Source organism: Thermothielavioides terrestris, chromosome 2 (genome assembly GCF_000226115.1).
Source record: "Thermothielavioides terrestris NRRL 8126 chromosome 2, complete sequence".
NCBI classification, from domain to species: Eukaryota; Fungi; Ascomycota; class Sordariomycetes; order Sordariales; family Chaetomiaceae; genus Thermothielavioides; species Thermothielavioides terrestris.
Genome location: NC_016458.1, coordinates 3,854,850 through 3,877,116, shown reverse-complemented (window position 1 = coordinate 3,877,116; position 22,267 = coordinate 3,854,850). Strand labels below are relative to the sequence as shown.

Below are 22,267 nucleotides of genomic sequence, written 5' to 3'. Positions count from 1 at the left end.
ATACTAAACGCCGTTGTCAATGCCAAAACCCCTAAAGTAGTAGCTCTTAAGAACCTAACTAAGGGAGTTCTTACTATTCTAAAGCGCTACCCTATCAGCTATATTAAAGATACTAATAATAGCGGTTACCTCGCCTATTTGTAGGAGATAGCCTTTATAGCATTGACCGTAGCGACCGCTTTAATAGCGATGTCTACCGCTACGAACCCTAGTTCAGTTTAAACCGTCGTTTAGTACACTAGCCCTAGCGTATCAACTATATTCGATATATATAGCCTAGTTTATACTATTCTAGGAGACTCTATACAACTTGTAAACAATATTTTGTCCTAGACCCTATTATCTTCTTAAGATTCGCTAGAGCTACTAACGCCTTGTAGCAACGTAGTATATTAGCTAACTACTTTATCCGAATCTAAACCTACATTATACTAATTGGTGTACCCACTAGGCTAGCCTACGTAGCCTGCATTACGCTAATCGATCTAGGATCCTAGCACTAATAGTTACACCAATAGGTATAATCCTAACCTTGAGTTACCTCCTAATGACCGCAAGCCGGTAGTGCCAAAGAAGCATTCGACTCTAGGCCTTAAAATACCTACCGACTTACCAAAGATACTTACTTTAGAGGGTATATATATATATACCTAAGATCGTAAGTTGGTATAGCGATTTATTAATATCGTTAAGCGTTACTCCCGCCTATAGAAGGACAAAGGCTAAGTTGTCTAAGACAAAGAAGATATAATGCGAATACCTCTTATAGAAGGCTAGTAGCATTAGAAGATCTATGCTCGCTAATACCCTTTAAGCGCTTACAATCACGAAGTTCTTAACGCTACTTTCAACGAACTATATCGACAAAAGCGTTTTAATAGGCTACAAAGGCCACTCCTTTTATATACCTAGTTTTCGTTGTTTAATATACCTTTTATAGTAAGATCAAGGGCTATATAGTCATCGATTTATATACTCTCAACAAGGTTATAGTACTTAACAACTACTCTCTGCCTTTATAATCGAACATTATCGTATACCTATAAGGCAAGAAGTTCATTACCGCGATCGACGCTATATCCTTCTTCTACTAATTTAATATATATCCTCTATACTATAATCGCTTTACCCTAATTAGCCTTTGTAGATTGGAATAGCTGAAAGTATACTTAATAGGCTACTGCAATACTCCTATATATATCTAGTGCTTTATAGATCAGTTGCTTCGCTTTTACGCCTTTTTCGCCTATATATTTATCGATAACATTATTATTTTCAGCGACACTATAGATAAGTACGCTAAGTACCTAGAAACCATCTTTAGCTTGTTTAAGAAGAAGAATATCTCTATTATACTAGCTAAATCATATATTGTATACCCTAGTATAGAGCTGCTTAGTTTCTATATCGATAAATTCGAACTAACTAATATAAAGCACTATATCGCCGCCTTCTAGAACCTCGCCTTTCCAAATAACCTAAAGGCTCTAGAGCAATATATTAGCATATTAGGATTTCTACGCTATCTAATTCTATATTATATATAGCTTATCGAGCCTCTTTAAAACTATAAGACTATATTACTTATAAAAGGCTATGCTACTAGCTAAATATAAAATAGAAACCTTGGTAAGCGTACTACCTATTGCGCTAAAACTTTCTTTGAACCTACGCCTACTAAGAAAGCCTCCTTCGAAGCTATTTAGGATACTATCTATAAGCTAGACCTAACTATTTTAGTCTACTTCGACCTTGATAAGACCCTTTTCTTATAGATCGATAGATACCTAGAGCGTAGCTTTAGCGTTATAGCGTTCTACCTTACCGATAGTTATAAGTAGAAGCCTAAAACTGTTATCCCATCAACCTAGGTTTAGCCCATTATATTCCTAAGCTAGTGCTTTACAAAGGAGGAACTCTAGTATAGGCCTTCTAAATAGGAAGTTGTCTACCTTATTTAGATAGTTAAGAAGCTACGTACTATGATCTATTCGTTATACAAGCCTATCGTCGTCCTTATAGATTACGCCTCTATAAAAGATATTGTCAACTAGACTATTTTAGATATATTATCTACTAAGCAAACTAATCGTAGGCTTATCAACGTCTCTATTTACCTCTTATAGTACAACTTAGAGATCTATCACCTTCTAGGCTACCTAAACCTAGTGTCTAATACGCTTAGCCGTTTAAAAGCTCTATAGGATAATCCGAACTACGAGAATAGCTCTGGTGACAACGACGTAGTCCTCGACAATATCTAGTTCGCCTTTGTAAAAGCGAAGTTGGATAACGACCTCTAAACTCGATTTATAGCTATATACTCTTATAATGCTAAGTATATCACTATTATTAAAGATCTTACCGTCGAAATAGCCACTAAGGGCAATAGCAAAGTTTTTTCTTAGCTTAGCCTCCTATTTATCTTTATAGATAGCCTTCTCTATAACATTCGACTAGATAGATTATATTTACTTTATATACTTTACAATATAATTTAAACTATCTTAGAAGCTACCTACAATAAGAAGTACTACTTTAATATCAAGCAGATATTATACGATTTATAAGGTGTGTTAATAGCCTATAAAACCTATAACGTCAAGAAGTATATTAAACTATATCCAAAGTGCTAGGTCAATGCAATAGACTATCGCCTTGAACTAAGCAACTATTAACCGATTCAACTATCTAATACCTTGCTAATACACGTTATCGCTATCGATTTTATTCTAGGCCTACCGAAGGTCTAAGCTACTAGTTCGCCTTAGCAACTCTTAAACTATAACCACTTTAATAGCTTGCTTATAGTATCTTACAAGTTATCGAAGTGTACCCTCTTTATTCTTAGTAATTCTAGCTATTTAGCTTAGGAATAGGGGTATATTCTAATTCGCTAACTACTTCTTAGCGACTAGGGCGTACCTACTACAATTATCTCCAACTATAATTATAAGTTTACTTCTAACCTTTAGCAAGGCGTTTAGAAGGCTCTAAGTACTAAGTTGCTAATAACAATATTCTACTACCTATAGGTAGACGGCCTTTCGAAGTATAAGAACTAGACTATAGAAATCGTAATCTACTTCTATATATTTAAGCGCCTAAAGAGCAATTAGCTAGATATCATTGTACCTCTATAATAGTACCTCAACAACGCTTATACTAAAGCCGTTAAATCCTCGCTTTATAAGTAGCTCTTTAGCTTTAAGCTTCCTAGACTGTTAGAAGCTCTTACTAACTAGGTCGCTACTAAGCTAGCTACTATTCTAGCTCTATAAAATACTCTACATTAGGATATTCAATTGAGTATAGACTTTGCTATAGTATATACTAAACGCCGTTATAATAGTAAATATTATAATATTAAGTTTAATATAGGCGACAAAGTTTATTTACGCCTATACTATAGTTACTATCTCTTAAACAACCTATCCTAAAAGTATTTACAACAATGTGCTAGGCCTTTTTTTAATTAAGTGCTATATTAGGCGCCTAGTATACGAACTAGATCTCCTAGCTAATATAGGTATCTACCTAGTCGTTTCTATCGCTCACCTTCGCTTAGCCCCTTAGGAAGAGGATCTATTTAGCTACAATATACCATCTTTTAGCTCGATCGTCGACTCTCAATTAGACTACTCCTCTAATAACAACGAATTAGGCAATAAATACAAGGTTAATATAATCCTTGACTATAAGGTTATATATAAAGGCCTTAAATACCTAATCAAATAGATTAGCTATAGCTAAGAAGAGAGCGTTTAGAAAACTGTATACAAGCTACGCTATATATAGCGCCTAATCAACGAATACTAGGCTCGTAAAGGCGATTATCCGGATCACCTAGTCTCTCAAGAGGAGCCTCCTATACCTAATTAGGCACCTCAACTAGCCTATAAGCGTAGCTAGCCTTGTAAGAACCCTATTCTCGCTAATAACGACAAGATATAGAAGAAGCTAATTGATCACTATCCAAACTAATCTGGCACTACGCTTCTAGCCCTATATCGTAGCACTTAATTAAAGGGTATTTGACAATACGGAGAATCTAAATAGGTAAAGCAATGAGGGTATTACCGTTTTTTCCTATAGGCCTAGACTTGATATAAGGTAGGAGGAATAGGGGGGTTATATAACCTATATATCTATGTATATAGATTAGATAAAGGTGCCCTACGCTCTACGTTGTAGACTTTGCGACGCTAGGCCCATTCGGGCAGGCGGTGTGCGCATATATATTCTGCCCTGTAGACATATATTTCTTGGCGTACCACTGCCCAGATCTTCGATCCACCACTATCATCAATCTACATCTTGTTATTCTACGTATCTATAGCACTTCTCTATATCACTTAAGCTCTCTAAATAAGTGTGAAATCCAAAGGCACAACTGTGAAATCGTAGTCTCGTAGTCTCGTAGTATAATAGTAAATTCGTAAGCTTATAATATATAGGTCTTGAGTTCGATTCTTTGTAGAGTCCAGTTTTTTCAACTAAAAAAAAAGAAAAAAAAAAGAAAAAAGAAAAAAAATAAAAAAATAAAATAGATAGAAGAGATTTACTTTTATATATAGATATATAGATAATAAAATTTTAAAAGATAATTTTTTATCTAAAAGTTGATTTTAAATTAGTTAAAACTATTTTAAATTCTAACTTTCTTTTTATTATTAATAATTATCTTTTAATATTAATATTAATATCTATTTAAAATAGTCCTATTGATAAAAGATTATTTTTATTATAAGATATTTTTATTATTTAAATTCTTATTTTATTTGAATTAATCCTCTTAGTTAAAAATCATTTTCTTGAAAAAGGCATTTTGAACTCGGGACCGGTAGGCGTCTGTTTTCCAAGCGAAATATCTTGACGCAACAAAACCTTGGTGGTGACCATTTTGCCACCCCCCTCTGGCGCGCTAAGGTATTTGTTACCTATTTTGAGAGGAAGCTACAGGTATATCATACAAAGGCACGAAGGACAGCGGAATATTCCGTACATAGAAGAAAAATGGAGGCCGACGCGTCCGATGGTATGTACTGTAGTATATAATATGTCAGGTAGGCAAGGTAACATTAATAACTCGCGAACACAAACCAAACACCGAGGCACCGGGTCTCGGTGGATCTGTTTTGTGTTCCTGGGTTGGCCTGCTAACGGCGCACGCAGTGTCCCTACCGACCCTAAGGGAGTGAAGCAGCGTCGGGTCTGCACTTGCAGCTCAGCTGAGGTGTTCCGTACGGGCAGTGGTACGCTACACGTATTCCGTAGTGTACATACACGACAACTCGGGTGCCCTGGCTGCCCAGTGGCACCTCGAGACATCGTAAGGTACTCGGTTGTACCTTCCCTACCTGCGCTTCTCGCTTCTTTTGTGCCCCTGGCCCTGGCACCTGACAAGCCTTGTCAAGGATCTTGCCGTCCAGGGCCCGCTGTGTGCATCCCAAACACACCCACTTTTTCCCGGCCCAGCAACTTGGCTGGGGCCCGAACGCTGCGTCGTGCTGCTGTGAGCAGGGGTTGGTTGTGCCAGTTGTGCAGCGGGCGACTCCCAGTGCAGTGCAGTGCTGGAGAATTCGTCCGCTGCTCCACAGCTAACCTTGCCTACCTGAGTTATCCACCACATGCCGCCCATGCCACAATGCCACAAGTGAATGCCACCATGCCACCTGCGTCCAAGGGCCAAGGGCCGAGGGACCCCGTCTCCGGGCCCGCCCCTGTCTTGTCCTATCCTGTCCCGTCCCGTCCTGTCCTATCCTGTCCCGTCCCGTCCTGTCCTCTCGTGGCGTGAGACAGCCGCTGCAGAGGAGAAACAACAGCAGAGACACAGACGGAGAGTGAGCAGGGCCTGTTCCACTTCTCCACTGCTGGCGGTCGCATCTCGCCCACTCCCGCCCTCGCACCACGCGGCGCCCGCCATGCACCACACACCATACGCACCTAAGGTACATACGCACCGGACGCGCTCTCTTTTGTCCCCGCCTGTCCAGTCCTTCTCGCGCCGGGCCCTTCGCACTCCCTGGAAAGAGTTAACTTTAAGAATCCCCCCCATCCACCCCCTGGGCTGGTGTCCACCCCCGTCCTCTTCTTGGCTTGGGATGTCCTAATCGGGCCCACACGTTCTTTTGGCCTCGCACCTCCCTTCCCCCCCATATCTCCGCTCCGTCAACTCTGTCCTTCTAACCATCAGTCGCTCTTTTGGTGTTGTTCCCGCCAACTGCAGTCCCGATAACGCCACCCACCCTCTTGTCCTCACAACGGCCCCGAGCAGTCGCTGCCTCGCCGCGTCTTGTCGTGTCGAGCGTTGTTTAATTTCAGCAGCCGCGCCAGACTTGCCACGGCGGCGATCGCGGAGTTCCCTCTTTCCGGGGTTCTCGTGCCCCGTTCGACGCGATGGACATGGACTGCGTGGACCCTTTCCGCCGTCGCTATCCCGGCGTTCCGATGCAAACCTTCGCCGGCCACCAGCAAGCGCATCCCCCGACCGCCCAGCACCCATACTGGAACCCGCTTATGGCCTACTATCAACAGCAGCATCGGGCTGCTGTAATGCTGGGCCAGGGGAGTATGCACCTTTCCAAGCCGGCGGAGCCTAAGCCGAGGCTGGCGAAGGACGAGGTAGAGCTGCTAGAACGGGAGTTCGCCAAGAACCAGAAGCCAACCAGCAGCACCAAGCGAGAGCTGGCCGAGCAGATGGGAGTTGAGGTGCCGAGGATAAATGTTGGTTCCCAAGGACACCGCAATCCGCCCCGGGGACGCATGCCGTGTGCTGACGCGTCATGACAGAACTGGTTTCAGAATCGCCGCGCAAAGGAGAAGCAGTTGAGGAAGACGGCCGAGTTCGAGGCGCAACAGGCGCGGGAGAGAGCGGCTTCCGAAGCCAAGTCGAGCAGCGATCAGGATCAGGGCGCTGCTGCGAACGGCGAGCGCTGCGACCCGAACGACCAGCAACAATCCCGAGGCCTGTCCAAGGCCCCCTGCGCCTCAAGCGACGGGACTGCCGGAACGACCGAGAGCGAGTATCCTGTACTCAAAACCGAGCTCGCCGACAAAGCGGCTCAGCCTTCCGCGCCTCCCGTCCCAGCATGCGAGAGTCCAGCGGGTTCCGACAGCGGTGGTTTCGCCCACGTCGAGTATGGCTCGTCCGCTGCGTCGGCCCACTCGACGCCCGGCATGGCCGACCTGGCGCCGCCTCCTGCCATGGCCAGCTCCGGCGACACACGACCCCAAATCGAGTTTTCCGAACAGACGGCCTTTCCCTTTAGGCTCACCGACGCAACAACGGCCGAAGGCCTGTCTAGTCCCGGCTTCGATGCGCTGGCCTCCCACAACTCCATCGCTATCAACGACGCCAGCACGTTCAGCCCGTTCGCCGATCAGGACTACTTTGCCACTCCCGCGGTTACGACGGTGGCGTCGAGCGCACCGACCCCTGTCGACAATCATCTGCTTAGGAACCACATATCAATGGAGAGCCTTGCGACGTCCGACGCTGTCTCGCCGGTCTCGATGCCTGGCTCGCCCTCGACCGTGTCGAATATGCGCTTTAAGTCCCCGCCACCTCCCGCCGATATCGCGGGTCGACGGAAAAGCAGGCGGCCGGCGCCGCTCGGGCTGTCAGCGCTGAGGGGCGGTCCTGGGCCCAAGACGGGCGTTGAGGTGACGAGGCGCGCGGACACGGTGAGCCCCATGAGACGGATTTCGTCGGCAACGGGCCTGTATGGGCGGGTGCAGAAGTCGTTCACGGGGCCGGGCGGCCCGCGGTCGCCCTTCGCCATGGATTGGAACAAGGAGGCTCTTCTCCAGAGCCTTCAGGAAACGCAGAGTACGGCAGTGCCCCCGTTGAACAGCGCCGCGTCGCCGATGAGCATGGAAGCTATGCTCGGCTCAAGCTTGGGAGAATGCGTGCCTGGCGGGAACAGCTCGGAAGACGAGCCAGGCTATCCGTTCGGTTCGTTGGGTGCGGTAAGCGGAGTTCCCCTGTACCACGCCGAGTCCGCTATCAAGTCCCCGCCGGGAACGCCAGGCCTGCCCATGGGCTTCCACGAAAGCTATTTCCCGAGCTCGCTCGACCACACGTGGAACTACGTGCAGCAGGACGAGCCGTTGCCGACGCCGAGTCTCTGCAGCCACGGCGGATCCGAACTCGAGTTCTCGATGGCCCCTCCGCTCCCAGGCTATGTGGCCAGCCAACCGGTTACGCCCTCGTTCCCGCCAAACATGGGCCCGACGTACACCGGTTTCTTTGGCAACAGCATGGGCCAGACCGAGTATCACTTTCCCGAGTCGTACCCGGCCGAGTCTTCCGCCCGCTCCTCGCCCGTGGCACCCGCGAGGTCGAAACAGTTCCAGTTCGCTCAGAACGTCACACCGCAGGACTTCAGCTCCGACAAGCCATGAAACGCTCGGCTATGAACGGCTGATGTATGCCCCCACCAACAAACGCAGGTGCTCCCGGGTCGCGGGAGACCGCGGTGTACCAACAGCATTCCTTTCTCTTCCTTTTTCTTTCTCCAGCCTCTTCGGCTCGCCACATTTGGAATCAAAGCCTGTTTGACAACACGTGCTTCGCATTTTTCTTGTTCTTTTTCGCTCTCTGTTGTATCTTGGATTTTTTTTTCTGGTGATTTGGGCGGCATCCTAGTTGTTCCGAGGAAATACACGCGGCTACGGTTTGACGAAAAGCAATCAGCAGCACAAGTCAAGCAAACATAAGACGAAGAGCGTTTTCGTTGGTGCTTATTTTTTTTTTTTCTTCTAATATAATGATAAGGAGGTTTGGGTTCGGGCGCTTGTTTCTCTGGTATTTTTTTTCTGGCCGCCGTTGTCGTCGGCTTTTGGATATATATACCTCCTCTGCTGCAGGGACAAGGACCGACCAAGCGAGAGATGGAGGAGACGGAAGACTCACATTGAGGGCTGGACATGGCTCTGTTCGCCCGACGACCCCCTTCCCGTCCTGGCATGCGGTTTTTCTGGAGTCGATAAGGGGAGGGTTGGATTGGGCGTTTATGGCGACGGGAACGGGTTGGAACTCGGCGGCAAGATCGGTCGACCATATCTGAATGCGGGAGATGGGGATGGGGAGGTGTTGGAAACGGAGCGGCGGGTGGACTGGTAACGGATTTTGTCCTGCGTGTCCGCACATAGTCGGTTGGACGGAATGTGGACGCACCGAAAGGGTGGAGTTCTGGGTGTGATATATCGCCGTCCGGAGGATGGATTCCGGATATCCTGAACTCCCCGGCCCAATGTGCTATATATGTCTATATATTATGCGCCGGATATAGTCGTCGCCGGAGGCAATTCAGCCGACGTGGTCATGCAGTCTTGGACCTCACCGTGGTCTGTCACTCATCGCGCACTCATCAGCATCCGCGTGCCTCATACACCGCATCAGTTGTGCTTGTGACATTCGTCATCGATCAGTAACCACCTCCCTTACGTACCTATATAGGACCTCTTAATACTGGCAATAATTAAGCCATCGAATGCACTGCAGCGGTTCGCGTGCGTCGGTTCGAGCCCGATCGGCGGCGCGTCCCGCCCCCTCCCCCGTCGTTTCATGATCTCGTGCAGTTGCCCTTCCACCGATTGCCTTGCATGTACCTCCGTATACACACGCGCTTCCGGGTAAATGGGGAAATTCGGAGTGTCGATCAGCGACCTACCTACCTATTATGGTAGGGTATGTATTCGATACACATTGCGCTACGCACAGTACACGAATGGTACAGCAGCGGTACCGCGGGCAGGATGACGCGAGGGTGGAGTTGGCGTTGTCGATCAATCTATCTGATACACTACACTCCCACCGTGATCCTTCCCAGCCCGCGGACCGGGACCGGATCGGTCCGCGCTCGGCTGCGTGGCAGGGAGGGTGGATGTTGCACCGGCATGCTCCATCCAGGTCGGGGGTGAACGAGGCGAGCAGACTATGTAAACGAGAACGATGGAATGCGCAGATGGGTTACTGTCATGGCCATAGTCAGAGCAACCAAGATCTACCGGGCTCGCTACGTAGCCATCTGCCCGTAGGTAAGGGAGTCTTCAGTTCGCACCGTAGTTACTGTATAACTACACGGGGAAGGATTGATACATGGTCGGACAGACAGAACGGTCTATACAGGACCTCCCGGAGGATCGATCATGTCTTAGAAGAGGATGTTGCCACGCACACGCGCAGTCCAAGTTGCGGATATCAGACGAACAGCCTGATCGCAGGATACATAACTACATACGCAGTGGCAAGCAGCAAGGTAGGCAGATGATGAACAAGATGAGCGAGGGGTAAAAGGGTATCGTTCTTGTGACGGCGTCGCCCCAGACCTGCGAGCCAGAGAGTACACCACACGGAATACTACTAGATACTACTGGGAGCAAAACCAGCCCGTAGGAGAGACAGGGCCCGAGCACATCAGAGAAATCCGTCGCAACCTAGCGAAACTCGGGTTGAAACTACCGTGCATACTCAGCCCCACGCTAACGCCATGATTCCATCCGACAGAACAACAACAATACAACAATAACCAGCCAGCATACTCCTCCCTACTGGGAGAAGGAAGAATCCCCCGCGATGGCGCCCCGCATCGACGACGTGGCGGTGATGGGCGTGTTCTGCGTGGAGCCGCTGGCGTCGCTGCTGGGCGTGGCCGGCTCCACGACCCGGTTCCTAATCGTCATGATCCACTCGTGCTGGAGCAGCTCGACGGCGGTGTCGCGCTTCTTGGAGTCGCGCGCGAAGCAGCGCTTGAGGAAGTCGATGCCCTGCGGGCTGAGCTGGTCCGGCGACGGCAGCTGCGGCGGGTTGCCCTGCGCGATGTTGTACATGATGGCCCACTCGTTGTCCAGGTTGGCCCACGGCCGCCGCCCCGTCGCCATCTCGAGGATCACGCAGCCCAGCGACCAGATGTCCACCGCCCCGAAGTGGCCCGGGTTCTCGCCCTTGATCACCTCGGGCGACATGTACATGGGCGTGCCCGTCATCGACTTGTTGGGCTTGGTGCTGCTGATGTCCTGCACGAGCGTGCGGCCCTGCCGCGCGATGAGCTTGGCGGCGCCGAAGTCGACGTACTTGATGATGCCATTGTGGTCGAGGAGGATGTCTTTGCGTGAGGTGCGCCCGCTTGTTAGCATTCGTCATCACGCCGGGCAGAAAAGAGCGGATGCTTGGGGAACGATGGGGGGACGATGGGGAACCTACTCTCTGGTTTGATGTCGCGGTGGGCGATCTTGAGTTCGTGCAGGTACGCCAGACCCTCGAGAAGCTGCAGTGCGTACACCATGATGACCTGCTCATCCTCGATCCGGCCGTGCTCCAACAGGTTGGCCAGAGAGCCGCCGGAACAGAACTCCATAAACATGTATACCCGGTCTCGGTGCACCTCGATCCCGTAGTACGACACGACGTTGGGGTGGTCGACCGTCTCCAGGACGCGCATCTCGTCCCGGATCTGGCCGGCGATGTTGGGAATCAGCTTGGGATCCTGGAGGCGGATCTCCTTCACGGCCATCAGCTGACCCGTGTCGAGGTTCATGGCCGCGTAGACGTTGCCAAACGTGCCGCCGCCGACAAAGTGGCCTAGCTGCCACCGCATGGTGAAGTTGGTGGCCGTCGAGGAGAGCCAGGCGAGCGAGCGGTCGACCTCGTTCGAGGCTTCCAGCACTCGGCCCATGGCCGACCGCTCCACCATAATCTGCTTTCTGTACTCGTCCAGCTTGGCCAGCTCCTCCAGGCGGTGCGCTTCGACACACTTGGCCGCGGTCTGGTCATCCATGCCCTGCCCCTTGTTAAGCCGCTTCAGCTGGCTCATGAGTGCCTCCGTCCGCTGCTTCTCGGCCTGCGCGGCGACGCTGGACCTCGCGCCCATGATGTCGAAGTGCGAGATCAAGAGCGCCATGCACCCGGACACATTTGCCCGGAGCTTGGCGTACTCGTCGTCGCCAAGCGCCAGGATGTGCCTGCCCCTCGTCATGACCATGGCGAATTCGAGGGCCTGCACGGTCCACCGGAATGTCTTGCGATCCGACGAGATGCAATCGTCGCAGATGAAGCTCACCCAGTCGAGCGCAAGCTTGGTCAGCTTCATGTTGTTCATCGTCCGCCTGTTGTTGTCCATGTACAGCAGCGAACGCTGTCCGAACTCGGTGGCAAAGATGAAGCAGGTCTGGATGAGTTCCTGGCAGTTGAGGCCCCGCGTCTGCCGCCGGATCGTCTCGACGCTGTCCATGAACGCGTTGGACAGCTTGAAGCCGACCTTGCGGATTTCCATGAGGCGGATGTTCACTTTTTGCAGGCTCGATCTCTGCTCCACGACCAGGTCGATATGCATGTCTACGCTGTCGAGGAAGGCCTTTCTGGCGTTGACCAACCGCGCCTGCGAGCCGCCGGCGATCAGCCTCATGTGCCCGAGCTTGATGTCCAGAGGCTCGTCCCGCACTGAAATGTGGACCTGCGACCCGAACCAGATTGGCGGTTCTTCGGCTCGAATGATGAGCAGGTAGGGGTCCGAGGGATCTTCGGCCACCGTCTCGTACGAAAAGGTGCTCATCAAGGCCTGGATCTCGCGGCTGCGGTTGTGAAGCGAGGGCGAGGCAATGATGATGACGCCATCGTGCTCGAGACTCTCGGTGACGACCTGGAAATGGCCCGACTCAGCCAGCCGGTCAAAGAGTTGCTGAAGCTTCTCGGGGCCGAAGGCCACAGTGAAATCGCATGCGTTCTCGTAGTTGTCGCTGAGCATCCGCGAGAATCTCTGGAGCATGCGCTGCCGCACGCGGACGGAATCCAGGATCTGCTTGTAGCGCTTGGTCATCTCGGACACGCTCTCTTTGGGCCTCCGCTGGAGCTCCTTCTCGAAGGTCTGGTGGAGCCGGTTGAGAGCCTTGTAGGTGAGGGAGCTGAACTGTTCGGCAACCTCGACGTCGCCATGCGTCAGGTGGCTTCCGACCTCGTTGCCGAAGCCCCACTCCTGGAACAGCAGTTCTGCTTCCTTGAACGTGTTCTTGTTTCCGCTGAGCTTCCAGTTCAGCATCTTGAAGTAGTACTTCAGGGCATCCAAGATGACGCGGTCAAAGTCCTCGTCGATGCACGGCGGCAAATCCCAGCCGGGCTGGGGCTGAGCGATGGCCATATACTCGGATTTGATTTTGATTGCCAGCCTCAGGAGGACCTGAAACTGAGAAATCATCTGGTCTTGCATCATGGGGTTCTGCTTCGCCGACTCCTTCATCTTCTTGGCGTAGGCCAGGCGCACTTTGATGATCTCCTCGATGAGCCGGGAGGGGAAGCTGATGAGCGTGAGCAGCTCCTCGATGTACGGCGGCAAGTGGCGCTTCCGGAACGCCTCGGCGTTCACGATTAGCGTGTCCTTGGCCTTGGTTATGACCCTGGAGATGCCGTCCAGCATGCTCTTCTTTCTCAGCGTCTTGCCGTCCAGGCCGTTATCGTCGTGGAGCGACTTCAGGCCCTCTTCTTTCATAAGCCGATCCAAGAAGGACGTCTCCTCACTGAGTCGGCCGGGAGTGCCCTTGGACCGCTGGAAATCCAGGTCGTCGTTTCCTACCCATTTCTTCAAGATGGACAGCTCCGTATTGATCATCTCGTTGACATTGTGCCAGGAAATCAGGGTCTCGCAGGTCTCCTGGTATGCTTGATACGTGGCGGGCTTGAGGGCTCCGATGAGGGCCGCGCTGGAGGGGAAGAGGGCTTCGATCCTGTCGATCTTTTCGAGGGCGTCGCGGACCTGTTCAATCGGGGGTTTTCCGGCCTCGCTCTCGCCGGCAATGGAGAAGTTGATGACGTCGTTGACAGCGCGGTCGAGGGTGGCTCGGGCCTCCTCGATCATGCGCCGTTGGACGGGGAGGTGTCGTCCACAGCAGCGGGCGCGGATTCCCAGCCACAGCTCGGCCTTGTGGGCGCTCTTGGCCCAGTCCTCATCGGCCGATCCGATGAGGCGCTTCTTCTCCTGGCGCACAACATCGCCGGTGAGAACGGCCTCGAGCATGCCGTGCCACTCCAATCTCTCGCGGCTGTGGGGATCCCTCAGATCCTCCTCCGTAATCTGGCTTCCCTCGTTGTTGACGAACATGATGTGGGCGTCGTCGTAGCTGTCAAACGGGCCCTCGGAGGACGGCGTCTCGCCCTCCGAGTCCGACTCGTACTGCTGCTCCCCGGACGCAAAGGCGTCAAAGTAGCCATCGGTATGGTCCTGTTGGCGCAACCTCCGCACATATTCTCGTTCCTGGGCCCGAAAGGTCGACGTGCCAATCGGCCGCGGCCTTGACCCGTCCTTGACATGGAGTCCGCCGCTGCTGGTGAAGGAGGATGGCGCGGGCTGGTTAGGCCGTCGCTGTGCATAGGGCTGATAGGTATTGGAGGGTGTCCGGGCGGGACCCGTGGGGCGCTGGGGGCGCTGGGTAGCGCCGTTGGAGTATGAAGCGGACTCGGCCGCGGTGCGCTGGCGGCTGCTCGCGCCGTTCGCCAAGGAGCCGGACGGGTGTGGCTGGACGACGGCGGGATGCGGCACATCGACATAGCGGGCGTGCGACCCGAGATCGTCCTGCTGGTTCATCCCACGGGGGCTCAGCTCCAGCTCCCCCGATCCCGAGGAGGTCGAGTTTTCCGAGTCGGACATCACGGGCACGGGGCATGACCCGTTCTTGGGCATGTCGGAGCGGACATTGTGGTCGTCGTCAGGCTGCGAGAAGCGCACGGTGCGAGGGGACGGTTCGGACGCCATGCTTGTCACACACAGAGGGGTAACGTCGCCGTCCGACCACTGGGCCAGTGCGGAGGTTAACGGGGCGGGGCCGGGTACGGGCCAGGTCTGCGGAGGTGGGCGCGCGGCAGACGGGGAGTGGCCGGCCGGAGCGGGGAGCTGCCGTGATGGTTCGCCGGAACAACTTGAAACTCGGCGAGCAAAGTCATCCGCAGCGCCGAGGAAGCGAGCTGCATTTATCGCGACGGCGGTGCAAATGCAACTCAGCCATCGGGCATCGGCAACGGCAATGGCAGGGCTGGACTTCGATGGAGTCTCGTCCGATGTCGATATCGCTGTGTTGCTGTCTTGACTCTTCGACGACTCGGAGCAGCCCGAAAGCTGTCCGGAATACTCCGTGCACCAGCGTGGTGGGTAGGCAGCTCCACGGTGCTGTTAACGGTTTCCGATTATTGGTTCCGCAGCCTGGTTTCAGCCAATGGCTTGCCCTCTCAGAGCTCTCTCAGGGCAGCCGTGCATGGCTCAGGAGTCCACCCTGTGTGAGAGTCCGACCCGTACAAAAAGGTGGTAGTTGCACCATGGACAGTATTGTTGCGATATGTACGGTACATCATAGATGCCCTTCCGTGAGGCAATTGCAGTATGTAAGATACCTACAGTTATGCTAGTAGCTAACGTACAGATCACAAGTATAGATCCTGAGGTAGTAAGGCGTATTCTGTTGGGAGACGAGGCTGCTAACAGGCTCAAAGGTTGAGAGCACCTGGGGACTGGACAGCAACTGGGATCCCAGCTGAATTATCCGTTCAGAGAACATCCGCTTTCTGCCTCACGGTTATGCCTGACCACTTGCAATGAATCAGAAGGTGAAATTAAGGATTGCTTGCTGAATAAGATGTGCTAACTTAGTGGAGTGGCGAGTTCTGGGCGTCCGGGTGTGTCATGGTGGAAGAGCTCATCGAAGGAGAGTCAGATGCTGTGCATCTGTGTATCCATCCATACAGAATACCTCTGCTTAAGTGACACCGCGCGGTTCATACCTGTCACTGTACATACATGTAAACTGCACTCCGCAGTGTAGCGTAATGCACGTGGTAGTGAGTGCTGGTCCGTGCACCGTCACGTGAGAGCTCCCCCGACGCGTTGACGCGCGTTGACGCCAGAGGCTTGTCCCGCGTTCCGCCGCGAATGAGCGATCGAAGTACCGAAGGCACTTTAACTTTCGTAACTGTGTGCGGAATAGGTGCCCGACTTCACAGCATGCGAACCTCCAGTTCTTGGCAGCTGCACCCACACTCAAAGACAGACAGTTGATCCTACTTCTGCTTGTCGACAATGCACCGTTAATTAGTTGATGGCCCAGTGTGTCTCCTTCATCCGACATGTCCTCGGCCGCGGGGCACAGCACCGGCGTGTCGCGTCCGTTGAGCAGACTCGAGCGCCGGCTCGACAGCAGCAGACCATCTAGCAGGCCGCCATCGAGTAGCTCTTCCACGAGCCAACCCACTAGGCCGTCGTCTACCGCCGGCGTCGTTACCCCAGCCCACAACACAGACCCGATCCCCGCGCGACCAAACAGCCGCCAAAGTCTGCACGGTGTAAGCACGAGCTCAGCCAGTCCTTCCTCTGGCAAACGCAAGCGAGATGTCCCCGCCGTAGCATCTGACGGCCTCTTGAGAGCGCCTGTTGTGCTCAAGGTGCGTCCGCGTACAGAGAGCCCGGAATAGACATGGGGGATGAGAACTCACGGCTGCCAGCCCCATCCTTCAAGCCTGACGACGAAGCCTCGCATGCTGCATCCTCTGATGCTCCTGCCCCGCGAGCGTCTGCCGCTTTCCGCTCTCGACCTCTCCCATCCGCAGGGTGACTTTCCATCCAGCCGCCTCTTCGAATCCAAGATTAAGATTCTCGATCTCGAAGGCCGCTTGGGATCCAATTTACTCCTCGCCCGCTCCGAGACAAGCCGTATGGTCTACGCCGTCGAACGCGAGAGCAACGGTCTATACGTGCTGTGCAAACTAGGGTCTTGGGTGGATATTGAAAAGCTGAGCCGGACCGCCACCGTTGTGTGCAGGGAGCGCTTGAGAAGCGCCGGCCCGGCCAAACCTGAGTCCGAGAATGCCGCTGCTCCCCCGTTGACGACTCCGTCGCTGTACAAGGCAAACAAGCGAAGGAGATTGGCCATTGACGAGATTCAATCCCTGGTCCGGAAGAGGTCCATGTCGGTCACTGAAAAGGAGCCTCAAAACCAGGCTCCAATTGCGACCGAAGAGACGCCGGTGTCGAGGAGGGATGAGAGTCGGCCCACAACACCGGCGGATGCGCATGGTAAAGCTCCCAGTGCGCCCGGCGGTCCTCCCATGCCTGATGGACATGCTACTGCGGCTTCAGACCCAGCGCCCAGTGACGACCCGCTTTCCCAGCCAAACGCCGATGAGATCTTCCAGAATATCAGAGTGCAATATATGGAGGCGCTATACCACTCGAAGGTACCGCTGTTCTTCCCGCAAACTTAGCATCCGGCGTATGCTGACCAGGATAGGGCTCATTGGCGTACTTCGCAAAAGGCCCTCTTTCCAGGGCGAGGGCGGCATTTCATTTGGATTGGGACTCCAACCTGGACATGAACGACCTTGTAGACTTCCTCAAGAGTCTAGTTGTGACCACGGTCGTCATCGACAAGAAGTATCGCGAGACAATCCCCGAGATCGTCGCGAAGATGAAGGCGCTCGTCCCGGAGTCGGATCACGGCGCCTCAAAGCCTAGGAAACGGAAGGCCAAGAAACCAAAGCTAGGCAAAGACGGGCTGTATCCGGGTGAGGTCGACCATATCAGGCGCTGGTGGTCATCGCATCAACCGGTGTCCGGCGGGGACGACGAGAAGACGCTGAGTGCAACTGAAATTAAGTACCATATATCCTGCTTAAGGAGGAGGGAAACCCAACTGCAGATGATACTGATCTTAGAGATCCTCGCTTTGGAGCCAGTGGCGCTGGCGAAGGGGAGGGAATGCCAGCTGCCAGGGATGGAGGCTCCGGTCGACCCCCGAGACACAAGCCAGGAGCTGTCGGCCAAGAAGAGAAACAAGCACAACCTACCCGTCCTCCTCGATGTTCACGCCGACCGTCTTTGCATCTGGCACTCCACCACCCTGGACGAAATCAAGGCCGTGGCCGAGTCTCAGATGCCCGCCGAGGGCCAAGAGGGACAGAACCCGGATAGGGCCAACTCTGACCCCCTAAGGGACTTTTGTGTGGATATTATTGTGCCATTGTAAGCCACCATCCGTAACTTGCTGCCACCTAGCTGACTGCTAACCCACCCAAACAGTTTCTCAGCCCGCCTTCCTGGACCCTGTGATGCTCTTAATCGCAAACTAGGTGGGCCCACTGCACAGTCGCCGCCCAAGGAGAAGGCGGCCAAGCCTGCTTCGGCAGTCAGGTCGAAACCTGGCGCCCCGATGAAAAAAGTTACGGCCTCGTCACGGGACAAGCAGAGGACCCTCGAACGCGCCCTCTCGGCCGAGCGGAGTCGACGGAGCGTCTCCCAAGGGCCCGCTGCAACGATCGCCTTGTTGCGCTCCGCGTCTCAAACGGTGATACCAGGTTTGAAGCGGGAGGCCAGCGAATCTTCCTTGATCGGCCTGATTCCTAAGGCGGAATCGAGCTCGGTCAAGGAGTCACGACCCAGCATCTTCTCACGGAGTGTGAGCTTGAGCGGAATGGATTTGAAGGCGCAGAAGAAGGCACAGGTGGAGGCCGAGCTCAAGGACGCCATTTCGGCGCTGAAGAAGCCAAACCGGACCCTGGCCGTGAAGGATTTTGTCGAGGCAGCTGAGACGCGGAGGGCTTCGGTTGGACAACTGAAGAGTATGCTCTCCTCCCCCTCTCTTTTCTCCCCCCTCTGCAGGAGCTCACCCTGACTTCCGCAGAATTGAAAAAGCCCAGCCGCGCCTCTCTTGTTCAAGTCAAGGCCACGCCAGCCAACAACCGATACAAGGACGTCCTGGCCGCCGAGACGTCCAAGTCCCAGCCTCTGCCTTCCCTCGACATCCCGCCTTCCAGCGCCTCGGTCGTTCCGGCGTCGACTCAACCGCGCAAGTTCGCCCACAGGCTCAGCCACCACACCCAGCCTGCAGAGTGCGTCAACGCCACCCCGGTGCGACCGACCTCGTCCATCCCCACCTCTGGCCTGCGCCAACAGGTGCAGGAGACGCCCGGTGCGCGCATCCTGCCGTCCTCCCCCGTCATGGCGCGCAAAGCGGCGCCGCCACCTCCGCCGCCCGCGCCGGCTTTCTTCGCCCAGCCCATCGCTCAGCCGCGCGGGGCGAAGCATCTGTCTGTACCCGGGGCCGCCGCGGCGAATGTGAACACGCCGTCCTCGCCCGGCCTGGACGCGCTCTTCGAGACGCCTGTCGCGCCCCGCTCGGCGAAGGAAAGCAGGTTGGACATGGTGGATGACACGCCCATCCGTCCGAGGCTTCCGCTTGCTGTTGCCGGGGACGGGGGGAATAGGTCTGTGTCTGTGTCCGCGTCTAGGCCGGGGACTGGGGTTGGGAGGGGCGGAACAGTGGAGGAGATGCGGCCCGGGAGCCGGGACGGGAAACGGCTTAACAGGGAACGGAGTATGAATGGTGGTTATGGTGATGCAGCGGCAGATGGAGATGAGAACGGGACTGACGGCGCCGGCGGAATGACCATTTACCAGCGGCTGGGGTGGGATACGACGGACTTGGATGACATTGATGACCTGCTATGACTGACTGACTGGCTGGCTGGCTGCTGAGCTTTAGACTTGGCTTCCGGGAATTACACATGGGCGAAGGGGGATGATGAGCTGGGGATCTTGCCGGGTGGCTGTATGTAGAGCGTGGTGTTTGGGCGTTGCTCATATAGATGAAGCTTTGTTTGGGGAATCATATCGTAAAGAAGCATTAGAGAAGCGTAGATTGCTCAACCATCTCTGTAGGATTCAAATTCCTGTTGCATGTACCGCGGGTAAAGAATTAACACCCTGGAAGGTTCGCGCATGGCTCTGGGAAAGACGGCCGACGAGGGGGAGTCCACAAGCTCTGCCAAACCGCCTAAGCTCTTTGGGCGCGAATTCACGGTATCTATCCCCTTGTGTCGATCCAATGAAGCACTCGGGATACTGATGGGCACGGGAGGTGGGGGGTTGGTGTCTGAATCGTGGGCTTTTGAAGGTCCCATGACAACGGTGCGGCTACACATAGAGAAGGGTCCCGAAACTCAAAGTCACGATCCCACGAGTGGAATGAACGACACGAACAGGCAAATAAATGCTCGTGAGCTGACTGACGGTAATATTATCCCGCCTCCGACCTAAATACCCCCGCGTGCCCCCCAACCCGCTACGCACCCTCCTCCCCGTCCCTGCCCCCAGCAGGAACAACAACAACCAGCGGCAGATCCCTCACATCCACATGCTCCTGGCTCCCCAGATCCACCACCCTGACGGCCTCCAAGCCCACGACGCCCTCGCGCAGCGGCAGGAAGCGCAGCTCCACGGCGGCGCAGGCGTTCGGGGCCAGGGGCCCGACGCGCACGTCGGCGGACAGGCACACGAGCTCGGCGGCGTCGACGACGCTGCTACGCTGCATGGCGTGCACGACGCTCTCGTCGAGGACGGCGTCGGCGATCAGCGGGTCGCGCTTGGAGGACGCGGCGGCCCCCGAGCCCGGTCCAGACCCCGGCAGGCCGGCCGTCGAGGGCGGGCGGATGACCCGCAGCTCGTTCCGGCGGCGGCGCGGGATGGGCACGAGCATCAGCTTGCGCGCTGCTGCTGCTGCTGCTGAGACTGCGTGAGCTGGATGTGGTGGCGGCGCGGAGGCGGCGTCTGCCCTGCTGCGGTTGACGACGAAGACGGTCCATGTGAATTCCTCCCCCAGCGGGACGGGTTTGGACGGGCCGGTGAAGGTCATGGTGATGCCGAAGTCGGGAAGGGCGGACTCGACGGGCCGCGCGGTGGCGGCTTCCAGAGAGGGCAGCGCGTCCGGGCGCATGACGGAGGGCGAGACGAGCGGCTGCGAGTCGACGCCGCCGCTTATGGAGAGCTGGCTGGGCCGGTGCGAGCGCTGGATCGGTTGGGTTTTGGGCTGGCCGAAGCCCGGGTTGACTGGGGGGGTGAAGTCGAGGGCGGTGGTCCATGCCATGACCAGGCGGGGTATGCAGGCGTTTGGTCCGTTCTCGGGGCGGACGAGGACGAGCACCTCGATAGTGATGAGGAGGTCACGAGCCAGGTTCTTGCTGGCGACGTCGAGCTGCTGGGGCGCAAGCTTGTAGAGGAAGGTAAGGTGATCGTGGGCCACGCAGCTCAGGGGCAGGTTCATGCCGTCTTGGCAGTTAAGGTCCTCGACGGTGCCGTTCGCGAGACTGAGAGTGATTTTGTTCAAGGCGACTTCGCAGTCGAAATACGGGGTGAAGTCGACATCGAGGAGGGCTATCATGGATGCACTCGGCGGCGCGGTATTGGGACGAGAGAAGCGAACCCGAGTGTGCAGGACCGGATATATCTTGAGCTTGAGCTGCTGCAGCCCACTAATGCGGTGCAGTGCGTCCTTCGGCCGCGTCAGGGGTGCCACCTTCGACACCCTCTGGGCGGAGAGCCGAGGCACGACGCCGCCCAGGAACGGGTCGTCCGCAAACGACTCGAGAAGGTTCATCCCGGATGGTGTGCAGCTTTGCATATATCCCTCGCGCACACCGCTAACCTGCTCAGACGTCGCAGAGCTCAGTTTGAAACTGGCGACGCCAGAGAGAACAACTGATGGCAGCTGCAGTCTCATCCTGGGGCGGGCAAGGAAAACCGGAAGCTTCCAGACGGCATAGACATGCCGTTGGCCATCTTCCGGCGGCTCATCGGCGGCCACAAGCGCCTGTTCCACGTCCTCAATCGCGCCATTGTAGATGATTTCCGACGCCGGGGGGCCGTCCCGGTCCGGCGCAACGCCGTTGACGATGTGGGCATCGAGGGTGATGACGAGGCGGCGCAGGTGCGAGCGGAGGGTGTGGTCGTCGGCGTAGGGAGCACGGAGAATGAAGTACACGTCGATTGTTTCATCTGCAAGCTGCGAATGAGCGGCGGGGGACACGGCAGCGGGCGCAGGGCGCGAACCTCGTACCAAAGAACAGCTGCTCGCGTTGCTCGATGCCGGCGATCTTGCTCTCTATCGAACCCGTGCCTGACCGGAGGGCATCCTCAGGGTTGAATTCTGTCGCAAACGGAATGATGTATGTGAGGTACGACTGCTCGAGGAAGGCGTCTGCCACAGGGTCGCCAGCGACGTCTGGATCCGGGACCGCCATCGCGGGTCGTCGAATTCGGCGCCGGGTCTGCCAACATCAACAACTTACACCGCCATACCTATCGCGGAAGAGGAGGGTAGTTATGGCAGCAATGCAAGCAATATGGCCCTCAACAGTTCATTCATTGATGCACTTAAAGCTCTCAGAGGAAAAGGGAAGCAGATGCTCCCACGGAGCCGATGATGGAGGTTGGAAAGCTCGTGCATCGACTTGTGG

The 22,267-nt window shown here is 54.4% G+C and overlaps 4 protein-coding genes across 4 annotated transcripts; 2 read left to right on the top strand and 2 right to left on the bottom strand.

The window, feature by feature from the left end:
- Nucleotides 1-6,256: 6,256 nt before the first annotated feature.
- THITE_2113433 (uncharacterized protein) lies at nucleotides 6,257-8,557 on the top strand. Its single transcript, XM_003652159.1, has 2 exons — nucleotides 6,257-6,726; nucleotides 6,793-8,557. Exons 1-2 carry the CDS (start codon nucleotides 6,400-6,402, stop codon nucleotides 8,404-8,406), a joined length of 1,941 nt encoding a protein of 646 aa, XP_003652207.1. The 5' UTR covers nucleotides 6,257-6,399; the 3' UTR covers nucleotides 8,407-8,557.
- A 1,870-nt stretch (nucleotides 8,558-10,427) lies between these two features.
- On the bottom strand, nucleotides 10,428-15,149 carry THITE_2113432 (uncharacterized protein). The gene is made up of 2 exons (XM_003652158.1): nucleotides 11,210-15,149; nucleotides 10,428-11,111 (listed from the first exon to the last, which is right to left on the bottom strand). Exons 1-2 carry the CDS (start codon nucleotides 14,745-14,747, stop codon nucleotides 10,555-10,557), a joined length of 4,095 nt encoding a protein of 1,364 aa, XP_003652206.1. The 5' UTR covers nucleotides 14,748-15,149; the 3' UTR covers nucleotides 10,428-10,554.
- Nucleotides 15,150-15,891: 742 nt separating this feature from the next.
- Nucleotides 15,892-19,619, top strand: THITE_2113428 (uncharacterized protein). Its single transcript, XM_003652157.1, has 5 exons — nucleotides 15,892-16,423; nucleotides 16,484-17,215; nucleotides 17,269-17,999; nucleotides 18,057-18,595; nucleotides 18,658-19,619. The coding sequence occupies exons 1-5, from the start codon at nucleotides 16,109-16,111 to the stop codon at nucleotides 19,482-19,484; spliced, it is 3,144 nt and encodes a 1,047-aa protein (XP_003652205.1). The 5' UTR covers nucleotides 15,892-16,108; the 3' UTR covers nucleotides 19,485-19,619.
- Nucleotides 19,620-19,989: 370 nt separating this feature from the next.
- THITE_2113427 (uncharacterized protein) lies at nucleotides 19,990-22,251 on the bottom strand. The gene is made up of 2 exons (XM_003652156.1): nucleotides 21,868-22,251; nucleotides 19,990-21,806 (listed from the first exon to the last, which is right to left on the bottom strand). The coding sequence occupies exons 1-2, from the start codon at nucleotides 22,049-22,051 to the stop codon at nucleotides 20,098-20,100; spliced, it is 1,893 nt and encodes a 630-aa protein (XP_003652204.1). The 5' UTR covers nucleotides 22,052-22,251; the 3' UTR covers nucleotides 19,990-20,097.
- Nucleotides 22,252-22,267: the final 16 nt, after the last annotated feature.

Coding starts and splice junctions, on each gene's coding strand:
- THITE_2113433 (XM_003652159.1), top strand. CDS start 6,400: ATGGACATGGACTGCGTGGACCCTTTCCGCCGTCGCTATCCCGGCGTT. Junction 6,727..6,792: donor TTGAGGTGCCGAGGATAAAT/GTTGGTTCCCAA, acceptor GCGTCATGACAG/AACTGGTTTCAGAATCGCCG.
- THITE_2113432 (XM_003652158.1), bottom strand. CDS start 14,747: ATGGCGTCCGAACCGTCCCCTCGCACCGTGCGCTTCTCGCAGCCTGAC. Junction 11,112..11,209: donor CCGCGACATCAAACCAGAGA/GTAGGTTCCCCA, acceptor CCTCACGCAAAG/ACATCCTCCTCGACCACAAT.
- THITE_2113428 (XM_003652157.1), top strand. CDS start 16,109: ATGTCCTCGGCCGCGGGGCACAGCACCGGCGTGTCGCGTCCGTTGAGC. Junction 18,000..18,056: donor GTGGATATTATTGTGCCATT/GTAAGCCACCAT, acceptor CCACCCAAACAG/TTTCTCAGCCCGCCTTCCTG. Junction 18,596..18,657: donor TTCGGTTGGACAACTGAAGA/GTATGCTCTCCT, acceptor TGACTTCCGCAG/AATTGAAAAAGCCCAGCCGC.
- THITE_2113427 (XM_003652156.1), bottom strand. CDS start 22,051: ATGGCGGTCCCGGATCCAGACGTCGCTGGCGACCCTGTGGCAGACGCC. Junction 21,807..21,867: donor ACGCGAGCAGCTGTTCTTTG/GTACGAGGTTCG, acceptor CGCAGCTTGCAG/ATGAAACAATCGACGTGTAC.